This window comes from Cheilinus undulatus, linkage group 13 (genome assembly GCF_018320785.1).
Source record: "Cheilinus undulatus linkage group 13, ASM1832078v1, whole genome shotgun sequence".
NCBI classification, from domain to species: domain Eukaryota; kingdom Metazoa; phylum Chordata; class Actinopteri; order Labriformes; family Labridae; genus Cheilinus; species Cheilinus undulatus.
Window position 1 is genome coordinate 20,276,237 of NC_054877.1, and position 16,952 is coordinate 20,293,188.

At 39.5% G+C, this 16,952-nt stretch overlaps 1 protein-coding gene across 2 annotated transcripts in view; it reads left to right on the forward strand.

The window, feature by feature from the left end:
- The window catches only part of pbx1a (pre-B-cell leukemia homeobox 1a), an 84,326-nt gene that overhangs the window by 54,908 nt on the left and 12,466 nt on the right, over positions 1-16,952 (forward strand). For both annotated transcript variants that reach the window (XM_041804004.1, XM_041804005.1), the window contains exons 3-5: positions 10,214-10,458; positions 14,858-15,048; positions 15,280-15,415. In XM_041804004.1, coding sequence (XP_041659938.1) covers positions 10,214-10,458; positions 14,858-15,048; positions 15,280-15,415 — 572 coding nt within the window. The remainder of the gene's footprint in view (positions 1-10,213; positions 10,459-14,857; positions 15,049-15,279; positions 15,416-16,952) is intronic.

The following is a 16,952-nucleotide window of genomic DNA, read 5'->3' on the forward strand; positions in this document are numbered from 1 at the left end:
TAAAATTACATTTTATAATTGAAAGCTTCATAGCCAGACGCGTTGGTGGAATAAATGGAATACAGAGGAGTTTTGTACTGCATTACAGTATGGGTAAGCTTAGATTAAATCTCAGACTCATCCATGCCTCTGTGTGTGTTCACTATCATAGAAATAAAAACATAGTCTTATCTCAAATCGGCTAACTTTAGGCTCTTTCAGTCTGGTAGAGTTTTTGCTGCTTGTATTTTGACCATGTTTCATGCTAAACAGTGAGTTTACAGATGTTTGTTTTACAAAACTTAATAGCAAGGCTTTGTAATTTGGTCCAAAAAAATCAGCAATTGATTTTTTTCAATTTGTGATGCACAACAGGCATGAAAATATTTTCAAGCTGAATAGCAACACAAATTATTTTTTTCTCTCTGATGAAATAATAAAAATAAGGTCAGTTCTGAGTCAAATCCACACGGCCAAAAAGGCACACAGGCACTTTTCTAAGGCTGCACAATGTCAACATGTACATGAAACACACAAAATTAATCTAGAAAATTAATCAACCCATTTGTGGGGGTGGGGGTGGGGGGTGCTCCTTAAATGAAATCAAACAATTCTCCATTAAGACTCAACATTTCAAATAGATTGTCTTGTGGTCTATAAGCACATTACTGAAAGTGGTTGTTGCTGTAAACAGTCTCTTTACTGACCATTAGGTCTGGCGTCTAGTTTTTATTGAATCAACAGAAACTATACTGATATAAACGATGGGTATCATTCTTTATCTTGTACGAAAATATGTTTATTTCAAAAACTCAATTGTTCAGCTTATAAAGTACTACAGGCCAGGAGAATAAGGTGCTTTTTAACCTACTACACTACTACCACCACTACTATAACTACTACTACTAGTACTACTACTATTGCTACTAGCTTAACAGCCATGAATCTCCAGCAAAGATGGCAGTCTTGTTGCATTATGGGTTATATAGGCACCACAGAAGTGAGGAAAAAATTAGTTAGGAAGATCTGTGGCTTTTGCTTTCATTTTATTTTTTCCTTACTGCAATGCTAAATTTTCAGTGTTTGTTTAACGGCTCTCTGTTACCTGGTGTTTAAGGCCAGTTGTTCTCAAGTGGTAAAAAATCCAAGGCTGGCTACACACTGCGAGACTTTAGGCCTGATTTTAGGCCAGATTTGCCTCCCTCAACAATCATGGGAGTGTATCCTCAAGTGGAGGCCCATCACAAATGATTATTTGTCTCAATATGCCTCAAATGTGTGGTGTCAGCACGATTATTTTACTGCTTCAAATCGCATCAGCCTCCCAGACCTCAAACCTCAATATCAAATCAATTCATATTTATGATTCAAGGAGTGCCTCCAACAGAATACCCACAACAACCAATGAGAGAGAGCAGACCAGGGTAGTATCTTCACCAACCAGGCGCTACATCCCCACACTTGGTTACAAACACGACTTACTGTAACACAAACCAAGACAGCTTGTTGTGGGGGGGGGGCTTTCAGCCAAGGACATCGATGGTCATCCATGTTTATTTCTATACTGCAGTCACGTTTGATCTCCTGAGATTCTGTGAAATCCTGTGTTTGTGGCATCCTCACTGTGAGGTCACTGGCAGGTTGGCAGGTGTGTGGTCTCCAGTGGTCTGACGGTTGGCTGAGTTGTCTAATGTGTGCACTCAGAGGATTTTAAGATTCAAATTGTTTGAATTTGTCTTTTTGTCTGTGGTCTCCCAAAGTTATAAAATCATTTAATATTTGAAAATTGCCTTGTGTGTGACCCACCTAAGCGGACATCTAGACATTACTAGGGCTGAACAGTTCAGGAAAATAATCGAATTGAGATTTTTCTCCCCCAATATTGCGATTTGATACGTGATTAATTTTTAATTTCCTCCTCTTACATACTTCTCAATCGAAGAAGCAATAAACCATCCTATAGTATAAAAATCGACAAATTAAACTACAGCTGAACAATTTTGAAAAATTGTGATTATTTGGACTCATTGCAAGTTCGATATGAATTGTATTGAAGGGGATGATAATTTATGTCTTTCTCATTTTTGATAAGACAGAAACAAGGAAAGTAGTTTTCTAAAAATAAAAACTTGAATGATTGCATGATATGTAGAGCATAACATCTTTGCCTCAAAAAATATATTGAACTTTATAAGTGGACTTGAGTTTTTATAGCGCTGTTTTATTCATCTCCCTACTCAAAGCCCAAATTAAACTGGTATTTTGACAAACATTTCAGGTCAAAGAATTGTTGCTATTTGTGCAATGTAATTCAATTTTGATAAGTTACCTAGCCCTATGTTTATTACATTATCTTGGTATAACAAAGCTGGTTTCCCTTGAAAATGTGTTAATATCTCAGTATCTCTAGAAAACAACAAAAATGTCCTTGTTATCACGGTATAAAAAAAAAGTCATATATTTTCTTCCATTTAAGATTCAAACCACAACATTTTTCATTGAAGATCTGGAAATTCTGGAAATTTTCAAAAAAATGGGTTGTGATTTCTTATTAAGGAGATGATTGTAGGTCTTGAGGCTAGACCAGTTGAGAAGCACTGTTTTAGATGGTGAGCTAACGTTTTGATCAACAGAATATTAAAGAATACAGAGACTGAATACATTTACAGTGAGTCAAGATTAGTAATTTCATTAAATTTATTCATTCTTTACAACAGCCCATGTTCAGGGCAGCAGAAGTGACTATATTTCCTGTAAATGGACATAATGTAAGATTATAATTTTCATTAAACCTCCTCTGTTGTGACCAGTAGTGAACTTCTCTTCTATATGTGGGTCAGTATACTTTACAAAGAAAGACATTTATATGCATGACCTTCAGGTTCAGAGCAATTCAAAGAAACAGAAGATGAAGACAATGAATGAGGAAAGTCTGTGCCCCCACTGCAGCCAACAGGAGGTGGAAACAGCTTCTAACCACCTGTCTGTTATACAGAGATATCAGAGACAAGTTCTATCTACTTTTCACCAGCAAACAAAAACCTTGAACAATGAACAGAAGCTTCTATATCTGCTGGGTGGAGTGAAATAGTGCAAATGTTGCAGCACATTGTGTGAGCTGTTGTGACCTAAGAAGAACCTCAAACACCGCGATGCCACCATGAGACTGACTTTCTGAATACTTAAAGAACGATATATAGATTTTCTACATTTTTAACCATTATTTAAAGGGGCTATATGTAAGTTTTCTGCTTTCTCGCTTCCCATTTTTGAGTATATATTGGTGCGCACTTTATCCCAATGTGAAGAATGAGGCTCTTTATTTCTTCCTTGTTTGCCTGTATAAGCCTGTTGAGTCACTTATCTGTAAAGAACTCGAGCCGAATTTTCCACGAAATCTCAATGGGTGTGACGTCGGGTGCTACGTAGTACGCGCATCCCCCGATCTGTTTATACCTGGCTACGGTGTGTAGAATGGAAAGAAACGGCAATAGAGAAGGCTGCTTCCGCGAGTAAACGAGCGCAACCCAAACATACACACAAACTCAGCGTAAACATAAAAAAACCAAGATAGTTTTACCTGCTGAAGCCTGTCAAGCTAAACGAGAGCTTGACTGATGCAGCGGGAAATCGAGGGGAAATATCGGTGGAGTATTTGAGAAATGGAGGGAGCTTCGCTTTGTGCCAGAGATGGCCATCTTTCTGTAGAAAAGGTAGGGCATGACTTCGGACGATGAAATACAACGTTCATGAGCATGTTTTATGTTCTATAAAATGTATGCTGAATTACGTTAGCTTGTTTATGAAGATGCTATCCAAACAACACTAATGTCACGTTGCTCATTCAGTGTTTTATGTCGTTACTTCACTTACCTCCTCTGTATACATGGTGCCAGTAAATCACCTCAGTCTGCGTGTGTTTCAGCTGATAAACCGGAGGCTCATTCATGCGCAAGGAGTGCGCCGGCATGGGCAAGCAACACAATACTGTTGTAGTTTGCCTAATGGCCGGCGGTGTACACTGATTTTTTTTTTAAGTTACATATAGCTCTTTAAAGTAAAACCAGTTCTCTTTAATATCAGTCATAATACTTTTTTCTGCTGTTAAGGTTATCATACATTTGTACATTGCTTTGGTAAAGGTGATCAGTTTAAACCAGAGTGAGAACCCTGGTAGAAACATTCTAATCTTTATAAACTTTTTTGTAGCACTGGGTTGGTGTGCGGGCATATCTGTCGGTTTCTGTGTCCGTATGAAATCTACACCAGAGCTGCATCATATGAAGACTTCCTCATCGGGCTTGTGACACATGCAGATGAGAGCAAGATGCTGAACTCCTTCACAGAGCAGGGGAGGGATGGGGGGAGAAGGGGGAGGAGGGTTTGTATTAGTGATACTTGTCATGTCTGCTGTAGATCACGCTGCTTTTTTCAGGTTCCTAGGTTGTTGTTGTTTTGTCTCAGAATGCTGTGTGGCAGGGATGAATGGTGGTGATGTTACATTATCATGTGGCTGTCGCTTTCACTCCTGCTGACTGGTCTGTGACAGGCCCACACACAGGAGCAGGCCTGATTTATTAACTGCTGAAACCCTAGATGACGTGTGCCCACACAATCAATAGAGAGCACAGCAGCCACTCTCTGCCCCTCTCCTGGGTCATGTGATGTGGACAAGAGCTAGGCAAGGAAGGACAAACACACACAAATGTGTACACACACACACACACACACACATATATACACTACAGTGCTGCCAAGTGTATTGCATTACTGTATTGATGGGAAATGGATCCAGTCCAGCGCTGGCTGCAAGCTGCCAGTCAGAGGCAAGAAGGGTAAACTTTCATCATGGCTGTCAGGGACATCACTGCAGCCTTGTTTGACCGTAAATCTTCCTAATTGTGACAGAATACTTCAACATCATTAATTAAACATGTTTTCATTTAAAGGCACTCGCAGGGCGCCGAGCTGGGTGCTCAGGGTCAACCGGCAGTGTGCATCGCTGTGTATTTTTCCTGCATGCGTGTGCAAGCTTGTATGAGTGCTTACATTCATGCACTAAGCGGATGTTTGTGTTGTGTGTGTGAGTGCACCTTGGTTCTCCTCTGTATGAGTGGGTGGCTTAATCGTCATGTTTATTTACACTCTCGTTGTCTGCAAACAGCAGGCAGTGCAGCGATGGGTGTGAGCCAGCTCTTAAGGAAGTAACAGCAGAAATTAATTTAGTAAATAAGCAAAACACAAACAAAGGCTTATTCTTAGAATTCCATTCATTATTCATATAAGCAGTTGCAGGATTGTTTACGATGTGTATCTATTTTTTATGCATTGCCTATTTGGGGGTTTTGTGGCCCACATCTCAAGGAAGGAGTTACACAAGAGTGTGCACCAAGGAGAGGAGGGAGGAAGCGACAGAGAGGGGAATTGCGTCCTCTCATTGTTCAATTAAGTCTGTCGGTAATGATCAAGATTAGATGATGGCCATCTTCCTTTTTATAGATACTAATCTGTAACTGTCCATGGAAAAGGAGAATTGCAGAGCAGCATGGAATCCATGCTTTTGAGGTACAAAAATGCAAAAGTAAAGGCTGTTTTAAAAAAAATAAAAATGTATTTAAGTGTTAGGACATTTGATATGTTACAAAAAAAATCATTTTAGGGATGGGAATTAATTAATACTTAGATACTTTTTTATGTCCGTTCTTGCCACTCTAATTTCTTTGAAGTAGCTAGGAAAATAGATAAACTTGAAAGGGAAAGTGAGCAATGACATGCAAGAAAGGAGCCACAGCCATGGTTTGGAGAAACAGCTTCTGTTTATAGATCATGCAGACATAACCATGAGGCTACCAGCACCCTCATACTTTAAGATATTAAGATATAATTTGGGGCATTTTATTTGTAAAGGAGGATAGTCGATAGATTTGGAGAGATTCTGATATTTTTTTATATCACATTTTTAAACAAAATATTGTGTTTAAAAAAATGGCAAATCCTTAAATACTGCATGTTTATTAAGAATAGTACATAGGAGAGGAATTAATAAATACATAGATAAATAAATAAATATAAATACAAAAAAAATTGCTGGCAAATATCCACTTACTTTCCAAATTGCACAAATATGTAAAAGATTGCTTTAGTATTTGGACAGTTTAGACACTGTGCAGGAGTTTGCTTACACTTTTTGTCAACTCAAAACATAGAATTACCCAGCGTTGGTTGGACAGTGGACAGAGCGGTGGTTCCCAAATGTGTGGCATGGGGCACACCATATTCACATCAATAACCTTTTTTAGCACATATTACAGTAGTTTTAAGCTTTTGTGTCGTTGCAGTAATGGTTGTACACATTGCAATAGATTTGCGTGCTGAGTGAGTTGGGAATGACAAGGTGGAAAGGTCCCACGGGTCAGATCTGATCCCAAGCTGTTTAAAGGACAATAACTTTTATAAATAGGGTGTGTAGAGATAACCACTACCTGCCAGGGTGGGGAATTAGCACCCATCACCAGCCAGATGCAGGTATTTTTGAGCAGTATCTGGTGAATTTGCTGAACCTACCAGCCACTGGAGCAGGTAAATAAAAATAGCATAACAGAAAGAATTTGTGATGATAAATTACATAAGTTGAGTCTCATTTTTGTTCTTGTTTCTACCAACTTTATGACCAGTACTGAGCAGACCAAATCACAAATTGACTGAATGACCTTGCCGCTTCCTCCCTGTTTCAGAGCTGCTGTCAGATGTTTAAAGTTGGCTGTGTGGCGGAATGATTTGCCTAATTATCGTATAAGTAGTACTGCAACTGGTCTTCTTCTGAGTCAAAGATATTTAAACAAGAACTGAATTCCAGTGTGAGATCGCAGGAATCATGCACTTTTAATTGTCTTTAAGTGTGACACTCATAAGGCAGGAAAATGTAGCATGCATTTACCGTTTCTTTATACCACAATCTTAAAGCATTCAGTTTTTTAAACATTATTTCTGCTTTGACAGGACAGTTGAAGAGAGACAAGAAGTATGGAGAGAGTCATGCACCAAAGGGCGCCGGTGTTTTATTGATTTGTGCTACCCATCAGGATGTGCTTTTTTTGACTTTGTGCGCATTGGGTGAATGGTTAGATCTGTCTTTTTTTTTGGTACAGGTTCAATTTTATTTATTTTGAATGGTTAGATCTGTCTTTTTTTTGGTACAGGTTCAATTTTATTTATTTTCTCATCAGTCCAAGTCATTTAAATGGGTGCTAGATGATTCAAAACAGTGCCCACTGCTTCCTTCCTGCTCGCTCACCCAGCCCTGCCCAAACCCCCCCCCCCATAACCTCACTTTAAACACCATGACTTGCCTGTGTATTATGTGGATACCAACCATGGAAATATATGTTTTTTTCTTACAGCCACCTAAGAAAGACTGAATTAAAAGTCGCTCTCAGTTTCTCAAAATTTGCACAGCTGTGACGCTCGGGCTGGTGCCATGTAAAGATCTCTGTCAGGATGGATCGATTCAGTGGGATTTTCTATGAGTTTCAGAGCCATAGGCTCATCCTCACTCATTATTTTCATTGCAGTAAAAAACGATTTGTGACATTCTACGAATTTTTGCTGTGAATGCAAATAAAACACAATGGACTCAATGTGCAAGGTCCAAGAGTGTGATAATCTCTCAGAATACGGATTCAAAAAACGCATCCAACAACAACAGACCAAGTGTGCAAAGATCTTCAGGGACTGACTCTGCTATTGTTCAGTGCATCGGTAGCAAATTTCAACAAAGCAGAAGAAATCGAATAGGGTACCACTTTTAACAACTCAACTAAGCTGGCACATTAAACCATTCAATTACAGTGAGCCGTGGACTGAAAAAGTGGCAACGCTTTCCAAAAAGCTATATCTGTTTAACAAGAGAGCTGCATAGGTGAGGAACATATCAGTCAGAAATAGCTGGGAAACTTCTAATTACTATCCAGATTGCACAAATATGTCGGCCTGGTATCGAAACAGAGATTGATTGATATTCTTTTTGAATTTTAACTATTTCAGTGGTGGCTCAGTGGATAGAGTCAGTCATCTCTTAATTGGAGTGTCAGGGGTTCGATCCCTGGCTTCTGCAGTCATGCTGATGCAAAACACTTAACCTTAAATAGCTCACACTGCTGTTGTCAGTGGTGTCTGAAATTGTGTGGATGGTACAAACAGCAGCCTTCACCATCAGTGTGTGAATGTGGAGTGAATTGGTGTGAGCGGGTAAGTGTGATCTGCACTGTAAAAAGTGCTTTTTAGATGTCAGATGACAAAAAAGTGCATTTTTGAAATACAGGCATCATGACAGCCGTACTTCTCTTTGTTATTGTGTTATTGTGTTAATGCAGCTGCAGTTTTAGAGTTCACAACCACTGACTGGCGTGGAGGTCTAATCGATTTCATTGCTGTTACTGAACAGAAATAAATAAAGCTGATGGCTGTGGTTAGGGCTAATTACGCCACAGCACAGTGAATTGTTTGATTTTCCTTATTAATTGTATTTATTTAATCCATTTCATGCTTTTAGTTGTGCACTCAGGGACTCAGAGGGAATGAATAAATCACTCTTAGGCTCATTAGATTCCCCCTCTGGTCGGGATGCTGCCACTATTTTGTCAGAAGAAAATCGGCGAGTGTTATAATTTCCCGCTGGTGTGATTCACATGAAAAATATCCACATGTTTATCTGCCACATGCACCCCCCACGCCCACACACATGTGTCTGCTCCCCCATCTGAACTCCTGACCTTTTCCAGCCGTCTGATAGCCATTGACATTTGCCTCTTGAGCTGAGCTTGCTCACGTGTTGGAGCTGATGGGAATGGATGATGTTATTGCTGGAGGAGAAAAAGAGAGGGAAAGGAAACAGAAGGAGGAGGAGGTGGGTGGAAAAGAAGAGGAGGATGGAGGTAGACAAACTCCCCATGCGGCTGCTGGAATCCATCTGGAACAGAAAGGTCACAGGGCGACTCAACCTTACATCCTCATTACAAAAAAGAGCCGCTGAGACCGTGGGGCTTCAATATGGCTTCACTGCTCTGTCACACTAGCTGTCATTTACTCTCACTGTCTGCAGGCGCCATGGACAAGAGACATGCATGATGTAGTATTAGATCGTCCACATGAAGCGTTTTGATAGATGTTTGCATTAAAGTACGAATGAAAAATGTTAAAGCAGAGAGAGGTTTGTCTTTGTCCTTGAAGACAGTGGATGAAACAGAGGGCTGCACCTGGTCCTCTGTTTTCAGCACCTCTGAGACAGAAGAAGCAGGACTCTTTGGATGCTTTACCGAGGGAGCCTTCTGGTGGCAGAAAGAGGCAGGGCAGTGATCCTAAAATAAAAAAATCACACCAAGGCACCTGAGTGTTTTCATGGACAAGAATCGGCAGCAGGGTAGATGTTGTGCATGTTCCCTGACTATATTCACGGCTGCGTTTATTCGTGTGTACATCAGGCTGTTGTTTGTTCATGTCCTCCTCAGCAGGCCTGTCTTTTTTATGTTTACACTTCACTCTCCACACCATGGGAGCCGAGTGTCAGATGAGAGCTGGGCGCCTGTAGGTGTGTGAAAACATGCAGGTTCAAACCCCCAAACAGGCATAAACACAACCTCCATGTCAGCTGTTAAAGCATCTTTTGTTTGGCTAAATTAGGATGACAGCGCTGTGAGTAATTCACTGGTGATGTTAGAAACTTATATTAGTAGTTTTAGTGTGATATAAAGCAGGAGGCATCACATTTGTTCTCTCCATTTTTAACATGAAAACAGCTTTTTTAGCTGTAATCCCTTGCACTGATTTATTGGAGCTAGGTGTCTGTGCCTTATTATGCTGTGTGTAACCCGTGTTATTAGTTTGTTTTTGTGCTTTGATAGCATCTGACAGGATAATGAAGCCATCAGCCAGAAACTAAACACAGTCTGAGCATAAGGAGAGCAATGAAAGATGAACTCTGGTGGATGGCTGTGTTAATTCTTTTTTACATGAAATGACGGCCAGAATCGATAAAATGATGGTTTTATGGTCCCGCCTAGCTGCCAGCCTCTGTGAGGCTGCAGATTTTTACTGCCCAGACTTGAACTATTAAAAATGATAGCAATATTTCAGAAAGTTCACATTGTAAAGACTCTTTCCAAGTCAATTAAAATGCTTCTACTTTGTTATTTTGTCACCTTAAACATCACCATTTTCATGTCCTTCCCCTCCACAGTGCTCAGTATCCGCGGCGCCCAGGAGGAGGAGCCTCCAGATCCTCAGCTGATGCGATTGGACAACATGCTGCTGGCGGAGGGCGTGGCTGGGCCAGAGAAAGGCGGTGGGTCAGCAGCTGCAGCAGCCGCCGCAGCAGCCACGGGCGGCGTGGGAGCTGACAACTCTGCAGAGCACTCCGACTACCGAGCCAAGCTGACCCAGATCCGACAGATTTACCACACAGAGCTGGAGAAGTATGAACAGGTGGGGAGGAGGAATACTAGCTGGTTTTCACAAGTTCTGCTTGAACATTTTTCCAGGTATTATTATCCTCAAACATTTTGCTTTGGGTGTCTGCTTTTAACAGATATTCATCTGAGTATCACAGATTAGTTAATTTATTTTATCAGTACAGGCAGAGGTGCTTAAGTGGGATTCACAGTACCACACAAAATGTGTCCCCATTTGGGTCTATTAAGTTGCCTTTAAGCCCATTCCTGTGAGGGAATTCAACGTGATCTCGGTGTTTGACTTTTCTATTCTAAACTACTAATTAAAGGGGCATCCCTTGTATCAGTGCTAAAAAAAAAAAACCTCAATACTTGACTGAATTCTCTAGAAAATGCCCTATTTTAATTCCTCTTGTTTCTCTGTAAGCTATGCAGCTGGAAAACAGAACAGCATTAAATGGTTTTCTTTTTAAATAGCTCCAGAGTAGAGTAGAATGCATTTATTATCAACATGCACAAAAATGTGTCCAGAAGAAGTTTGTCTCTTTCTGGAGATAAAATATGTTTCAGCAGAACAGCAGCACCACTTCCATGGTCAGGGTACAGAAGTTGAGCCTAATGTTATGATAATGTTTGAAATGGATGAAGTAGATATAGCTTAACAAAAGTACTTCAGCATTTTGTTTTGACATGGATTTAAACAGAGTTTTAAGCATAGGAAAAAAGTCAATTTAACATAAATGTAAAAGTAAAATTGAGTTGATATAACTTAAAATGGCTAAGTACCTGTGGCTAAACAAATGCTGTTTTTCAGTATTTCTTAAAATCTTTATTTAATCAGTTGCCTCTAATATTTTGAGTTCTTTGAACTTATCAGGGTTTACAGTGTAAATCATATATTTTTCATATATTTATAAAATATTTCTACTTTTTTAAACTTTGGTGTAATTAGTTTCAACAAGCATTCTGAGTATTTTCAACTTTTTTGGTTTTACAGTGCAGTTGAGGTGAATCAAAGGCCCAGACCGATTTCTAATTTTCACTACTACCCCTTGTTTTCCAGCGCCCCCTTGCTTGTCAAAACAGAGTTACAAGGAGTAGTGGTGAAATCTTCCCCTTTAGAAATGGGACGAACCTCCAGGTTTCTTTTACATCATTAATAGTCGTCAATAGCTTTTTACATAAACAAGTATAACAACACTACTGGACATTTCTACAATAAGCATTTTTTAAATGCATGTTAAAAAGAAAAGGAGCAAAATGCATTGAAAAACATTAAATAAAGTTGTATTTATTTTCAGTTCTTTTTGACAAAGAAACTACTCATATTTGTAAACTTATTTTGAAGCTTAGCAGGCATCTTGCCATTGTTTTTTTGCAGTGCATCCTGTGAGATTTGCATCATAGTTGGTTTTGAGTGTGCATCTGGAAAACTTCAGCTTGAAGGGACATTTAGAGAAAATATTCAGACCCCTTTCACTTATTTCAGTTTTGTTATGTTGCAGCCTGATACTACAGTCAAAAAAATCCAAAGCATTTTTATTTATATGAATCTACACCCAGTACCCCATCTTGACAAAGTAAAGGCAGAATTCTTTTTTTTTTTTTTTTTTGCAAATGTATTGAAAATTAAAAAAAAACTGAAATATCACATTAACATGACATGAGTATTCACACCTCGTTGCAAAAACACTTGAAATTTTGTATTCAAAGAAGGGGGGGGGGCAGTGACTTGCCTTTTGTTTGTTAATAGAAGTCCATAGTGTAGGTGGCAGTCAGAACTGAAAGCCCGAGGCACTCTGATATAATAAAAATCCTTTATTCAAACAGGGATGTCAATGCGTTTCGACTTCGGATAGTCTTCATCAGGAAATATGAGCAGATGAGACACACGTGCTTAAATAAAAATGATCATCATATGACAAAATCACGTGACAAAAGGTCACCACAACATATAAAAACATACAAAGATACTGCATAAAGCTCTTATTGGAATAGTGGTATAAATAGTTCATGATGACATATCACATTAAGGGCTTCGCAATGAGGAAAATGGATTCACTGCAAAATATGTCAAAATTACATCAAACATGGACTCAGTAAAATGACAGCAAGGTTACTGGAGTTTAGCATAGTATCACTTGTTACAAAAGGTCCAAAAAAAAAAAACTTCTGTAGAGAAGCTATGTTGATCACTCGAAATTTTGCCCAGGTGTCTCCCATTTCTATCAGTTCTTTCTGAGATGTTTCTACATCTTGATTTGAGTACACATGTGGTAAATTCAATTGGTCGGACATGATTTGGAAAGGCACACACCTCTCTGTAGAAAACCTCACAACTGACAATACATATCTGAGAAAAAACCAAGCCATGAGCCATGAGTCAAACTGAGGAATGAGGGGAGAAAGGTCTTAGTAAGAGAGGTGACCAAGAACCCAACTGGCACTCTGAGTAAGATCCAGAGATCCTGTGTGAAGCTGAGACAAAGTTCCAGACTTTCGTCAGAGTAGCTAGACGGTAGAATACTCTTCTCAGCGCAAAACACATGAAAGACCACTTTGCTTTTACATGAACTTCACTTTATTGCAACCTCCAAGCTTGCTTTCGTGTGTTTTGCAATGAGAGTTGTGAGCCTTTCCAAATCATTTCATTAATTTACCACAGGTGGACTATAATCAAGGTGTAGAAACATCCCAGCAAAGATCCATGGAAATAGGAAGAACCTAAGCTAAATTTCAAGTGTTTTTTAAAGGGCCTAAACATGTACATGTGATACTTCCATTTCATTTTTAATAGATCAGCAAAAATTTCTAACATTATGTTTTCACTTTGTCATGATGGGGAGCTTAGTGTAGATTATTGAGAATAAAAAACTTTTTTTTTCAATTGTAACATCAGGCTGTAACATAACAAAAATGTAAAAAGTGAAGAGGGTCTGAATACTTTCTAAATGTTCCGTAGCTTAGGCACTTCACCCTGCTCCTTAATTTCAGCAAGAATCAGGGCACCCTATACTTTCTCTCTGTTTTCACACATGCACATGAAAGTTTCTAGAATATTACACAATAGCCTGCTCCAGAAATCTTCAGTGTGATTTTTTTCACAAGTGAGTGGGACAAAAACCTGGCATAAAAAAGAAGCTGATGAAATCCAAGATGGCAGATGAAGTGGTAGAGGCCGACATTATACTGTATCAATGCTACATGTTGAGAGTATTATCAAATTAGAAGTTGAAAACAATCTATAGAGCAAGTATGGAGTAGTAAAAAGACTGTAATAAACAACATCACCTCCTGTCCAATTGTTGAAGGAATTCCTGAGTATTTCTTCCTTCATCGACTCTGCCTGACTTCATGCATTTGTGTTCACTCATGCTGCTCATCCTAGGAATTTGGGGTAATTTTCTGGACTTTTTGCATGTGTGAAAACAGCTTTAGTGTCCCACTGTCAAAAGTGACAGTGAATATTATGTATTATAGTTTATGTTTGCAGAGTGTCCAAAGTGTTTTCTTACTTGCATGCTTGATGCATGATGGGAAAACTCTATGAGAGCCTAAATTGAAATGATTCAGTCAAAAACATGGATGACATGTGTTTCCTGAAAACCTTTAACTACCATTAGTGTTCTTGAAAAGAGCCCTCACAGCTTTACTCACAGCTAGCCGAGCTTTATCAGCAGCCGGTGAGCAGCCATTACATCAGTCACACACCAGCTCTTTTTTTTTGTCATTCCCTCGAAAGTCAAAGCATTCTTGGTTTGTCATCTTCTCTGAGGAAAGCTAGTCATCGCTAACTGTCAAGCTCAATACACACCTGAGCTTTTTCTGTGTGTCACCACGCTACGTACACCTCGCATACGTATGAGTGAGTAGTGTCTGGCGTGTGTGTGCAAGCAGAACGGCTGCTCGGTGCATCACTTTGACTGACGTAACCCCAGTGTTGACAAGCAACAGACACCTTGACTCTGAACGCAGTCATATCCAGTGACTGATTCAGACAGAGAGAGAACGAGGTAGACGGAGAGACGCGGTGAAAAGAGAGGAAGACAGTTTAAACCTCTTGAACGTTAACGGGACTGAAAGCCTGCTGTCATTTTAGATTTCTCTTCACTTGTCACATTTTCTCAGCCATTGAAGAGAAGTCTTTTTAATATTCAGAGCATCGCAAGTGTCGCTGCCTCTGCCGTGTGACTCCACTGCCACGTTTGTTTGGCGCGAAGCATCGCACTGTCTGCTGCTTTAATTTAGACTATTCTTATTACCTCTAACGCTGCTGCTGTTACACTGTAAGCACTGCATCTGTGAGGCCGAGGCCTACCAGCAAAGGTGCAGCCTCTCCACAATCCAATTTCTTCTTTTTTTCTTCAGTCTGAAGCTGTCTAGCCTCCATGATAGTTATTCTTTCTCTGAATCCTGTCTGTATGTGCATCCAGGCGTGCAATGAGTTCACCACCCATGTGATGAACCTGCTGAGGGAGCAGTCTCGAACACGACCCATCTCGCCCAAAGAGATTGAGCGCATGGTCAGCATCATCCACCGCAAGTTCAGCTCCATCCAGATGCAGCTAAAGCAGAGCACCTGCGAAGCCGTCATGATCCTGCGCTCACGCTTCCTTGACGCCAGGTCTGTGTGTGTGCATGTGGGGGCAACTACAAATGATCCTTTACTTTTGATACAGTGTCTTTAAGCATGCTCTGTTTTTTTCTCTAAGCTATTTTTATTTTAGCATGAATATGTTTTGAATTTAACTTTTTATTTTTTCTATTCAACAAGATTACAGCCAGTAATAGAGTGTCTTAAATTATCTGATTTTTGTCATTAATATATCTGTACTCCTTGCTTCTGTCTCCCCAGACGAAAGAGGAGGAACTTCAACAAACAGGCCACAGAGATCTTAAATGAGTACTTTTACTCCCACCTCAGTAACCCTTATCCCAGCGAGGAGGCCAAAGAAGAGCTGGCCAAGAAGTGCGGCATCACAGTGTCACAGGTATCGAGGATAAACAAAGATATCTATTTGGATTGTGTAGTTAACTACCTGATAAAATATCAGTAGAATCATTGGCAGTCTTATCCCTCAACCTAAGGCTAGATTTGAGATGTACCTTTGATTAGAACTTTAACAGGGTGTCTGCAGGGTCCTAGAAAGTATTAAAACTTCTTCAGTCAATTTAGTGAAAATTAAAGCTTTTAAAAATTAATATTAAGTATTTAATGTAAGGCAAAGCTGTCTTAAATTTTGTAGCTGTTTTCATTTTTTTATAAATGAGAAAAAGGTTGTTTGCTAGTTTTTGTGCTCTGTTTTTTAATGTTTACTTTTATCACAAGTAAGTAGCAAATGCAGGTTCTTTATGGTGTCAAACCAGGGTCTTTTTCCCATTGTCTAATCTCAAATGCACCAAGAAAGCAACAATAGGTAGCACTACCAGCATCTTCTCTCTATCTTTTAACACTATGATGTTACATTTAGCAAAAAATATATAACTGTATCGCTACTGTGACAGGGTAGGAATTTAAGGTACGAAAGGATCTTAAAATGATTAAATAAGGTCTTGAAAGTGATAATAAATTCAATGTCAGTTTTGCTGTATATGCTGTGTTTAATTAATCATGCAGATATCAACACATCAGGTTAGCTTTACTGTGATTTTACAGTCTGTCCAATATACTTCAGTGGACTTAATGGCAAATGGACTTGAGCCTGTAATGCATTTTTTTTAGTTATCTATTCTTTTACAGCATGTGTCACACTCAACTATGGTGTAGGCTGCTATTTAGAGTGGCCATCAGCATTATCTATTCCCATCTATAATATTAAACACAGTCACATCCCACTTGCACATCATCAGGAGTAATTTGGGGTTAAATGTCTTGTCTAATAGTGGGTATGCACCAATGCATTATTTTGATATTGAATCAGCAGTTGTCAGCTCTGTTGACAGATATCAGTCTTTATTATGGGGCATGCACTGATGTCTGTATTTAATGTGTGCCTGTTGCGTTGCTTCAGTTCAAAGCATCCAAACTAGTATACTAAAGTTCTGATTTAAAAAAAAAGGGTTTTACTGGATAGAGTCACCTGTTAACTTTGCAAAGCAGATGGATTCGCCCATTTCCGTGTTTCTTACTGGCAAATCCATCTTGCAAAGCTCCCACCTGAACCGTTTGGGCCCGGTTAGAAAGTGACAGGACCAATCAGCGTCAAGGGGCAGTGCCTTCAAGACAGAGGCAGAGTCGTGACGTATGCAAACAGCAACAAGAGGCTGGTGCAGTTATGGCGGAAGACATTACCATGGATGCTGCTAAAGCGCCAGTTTTATCAGAACTTGACGATATTTCTTTGTTGAAAGAAGAACAAAGAACAGCAGTGAGTTGTTTTCTTTTTAAAAACAACCAAAGTCGTGTACTGACATGTCTGCAGTCGCCATGGTTCGTGTTATGTAGCTCTCTATGGTGTTTACTCGTCGGTAGCAGCGTACCTTAGTTTGGGGCTACGACGTCACGTGTTTTGATGCTCTGAATGGCCC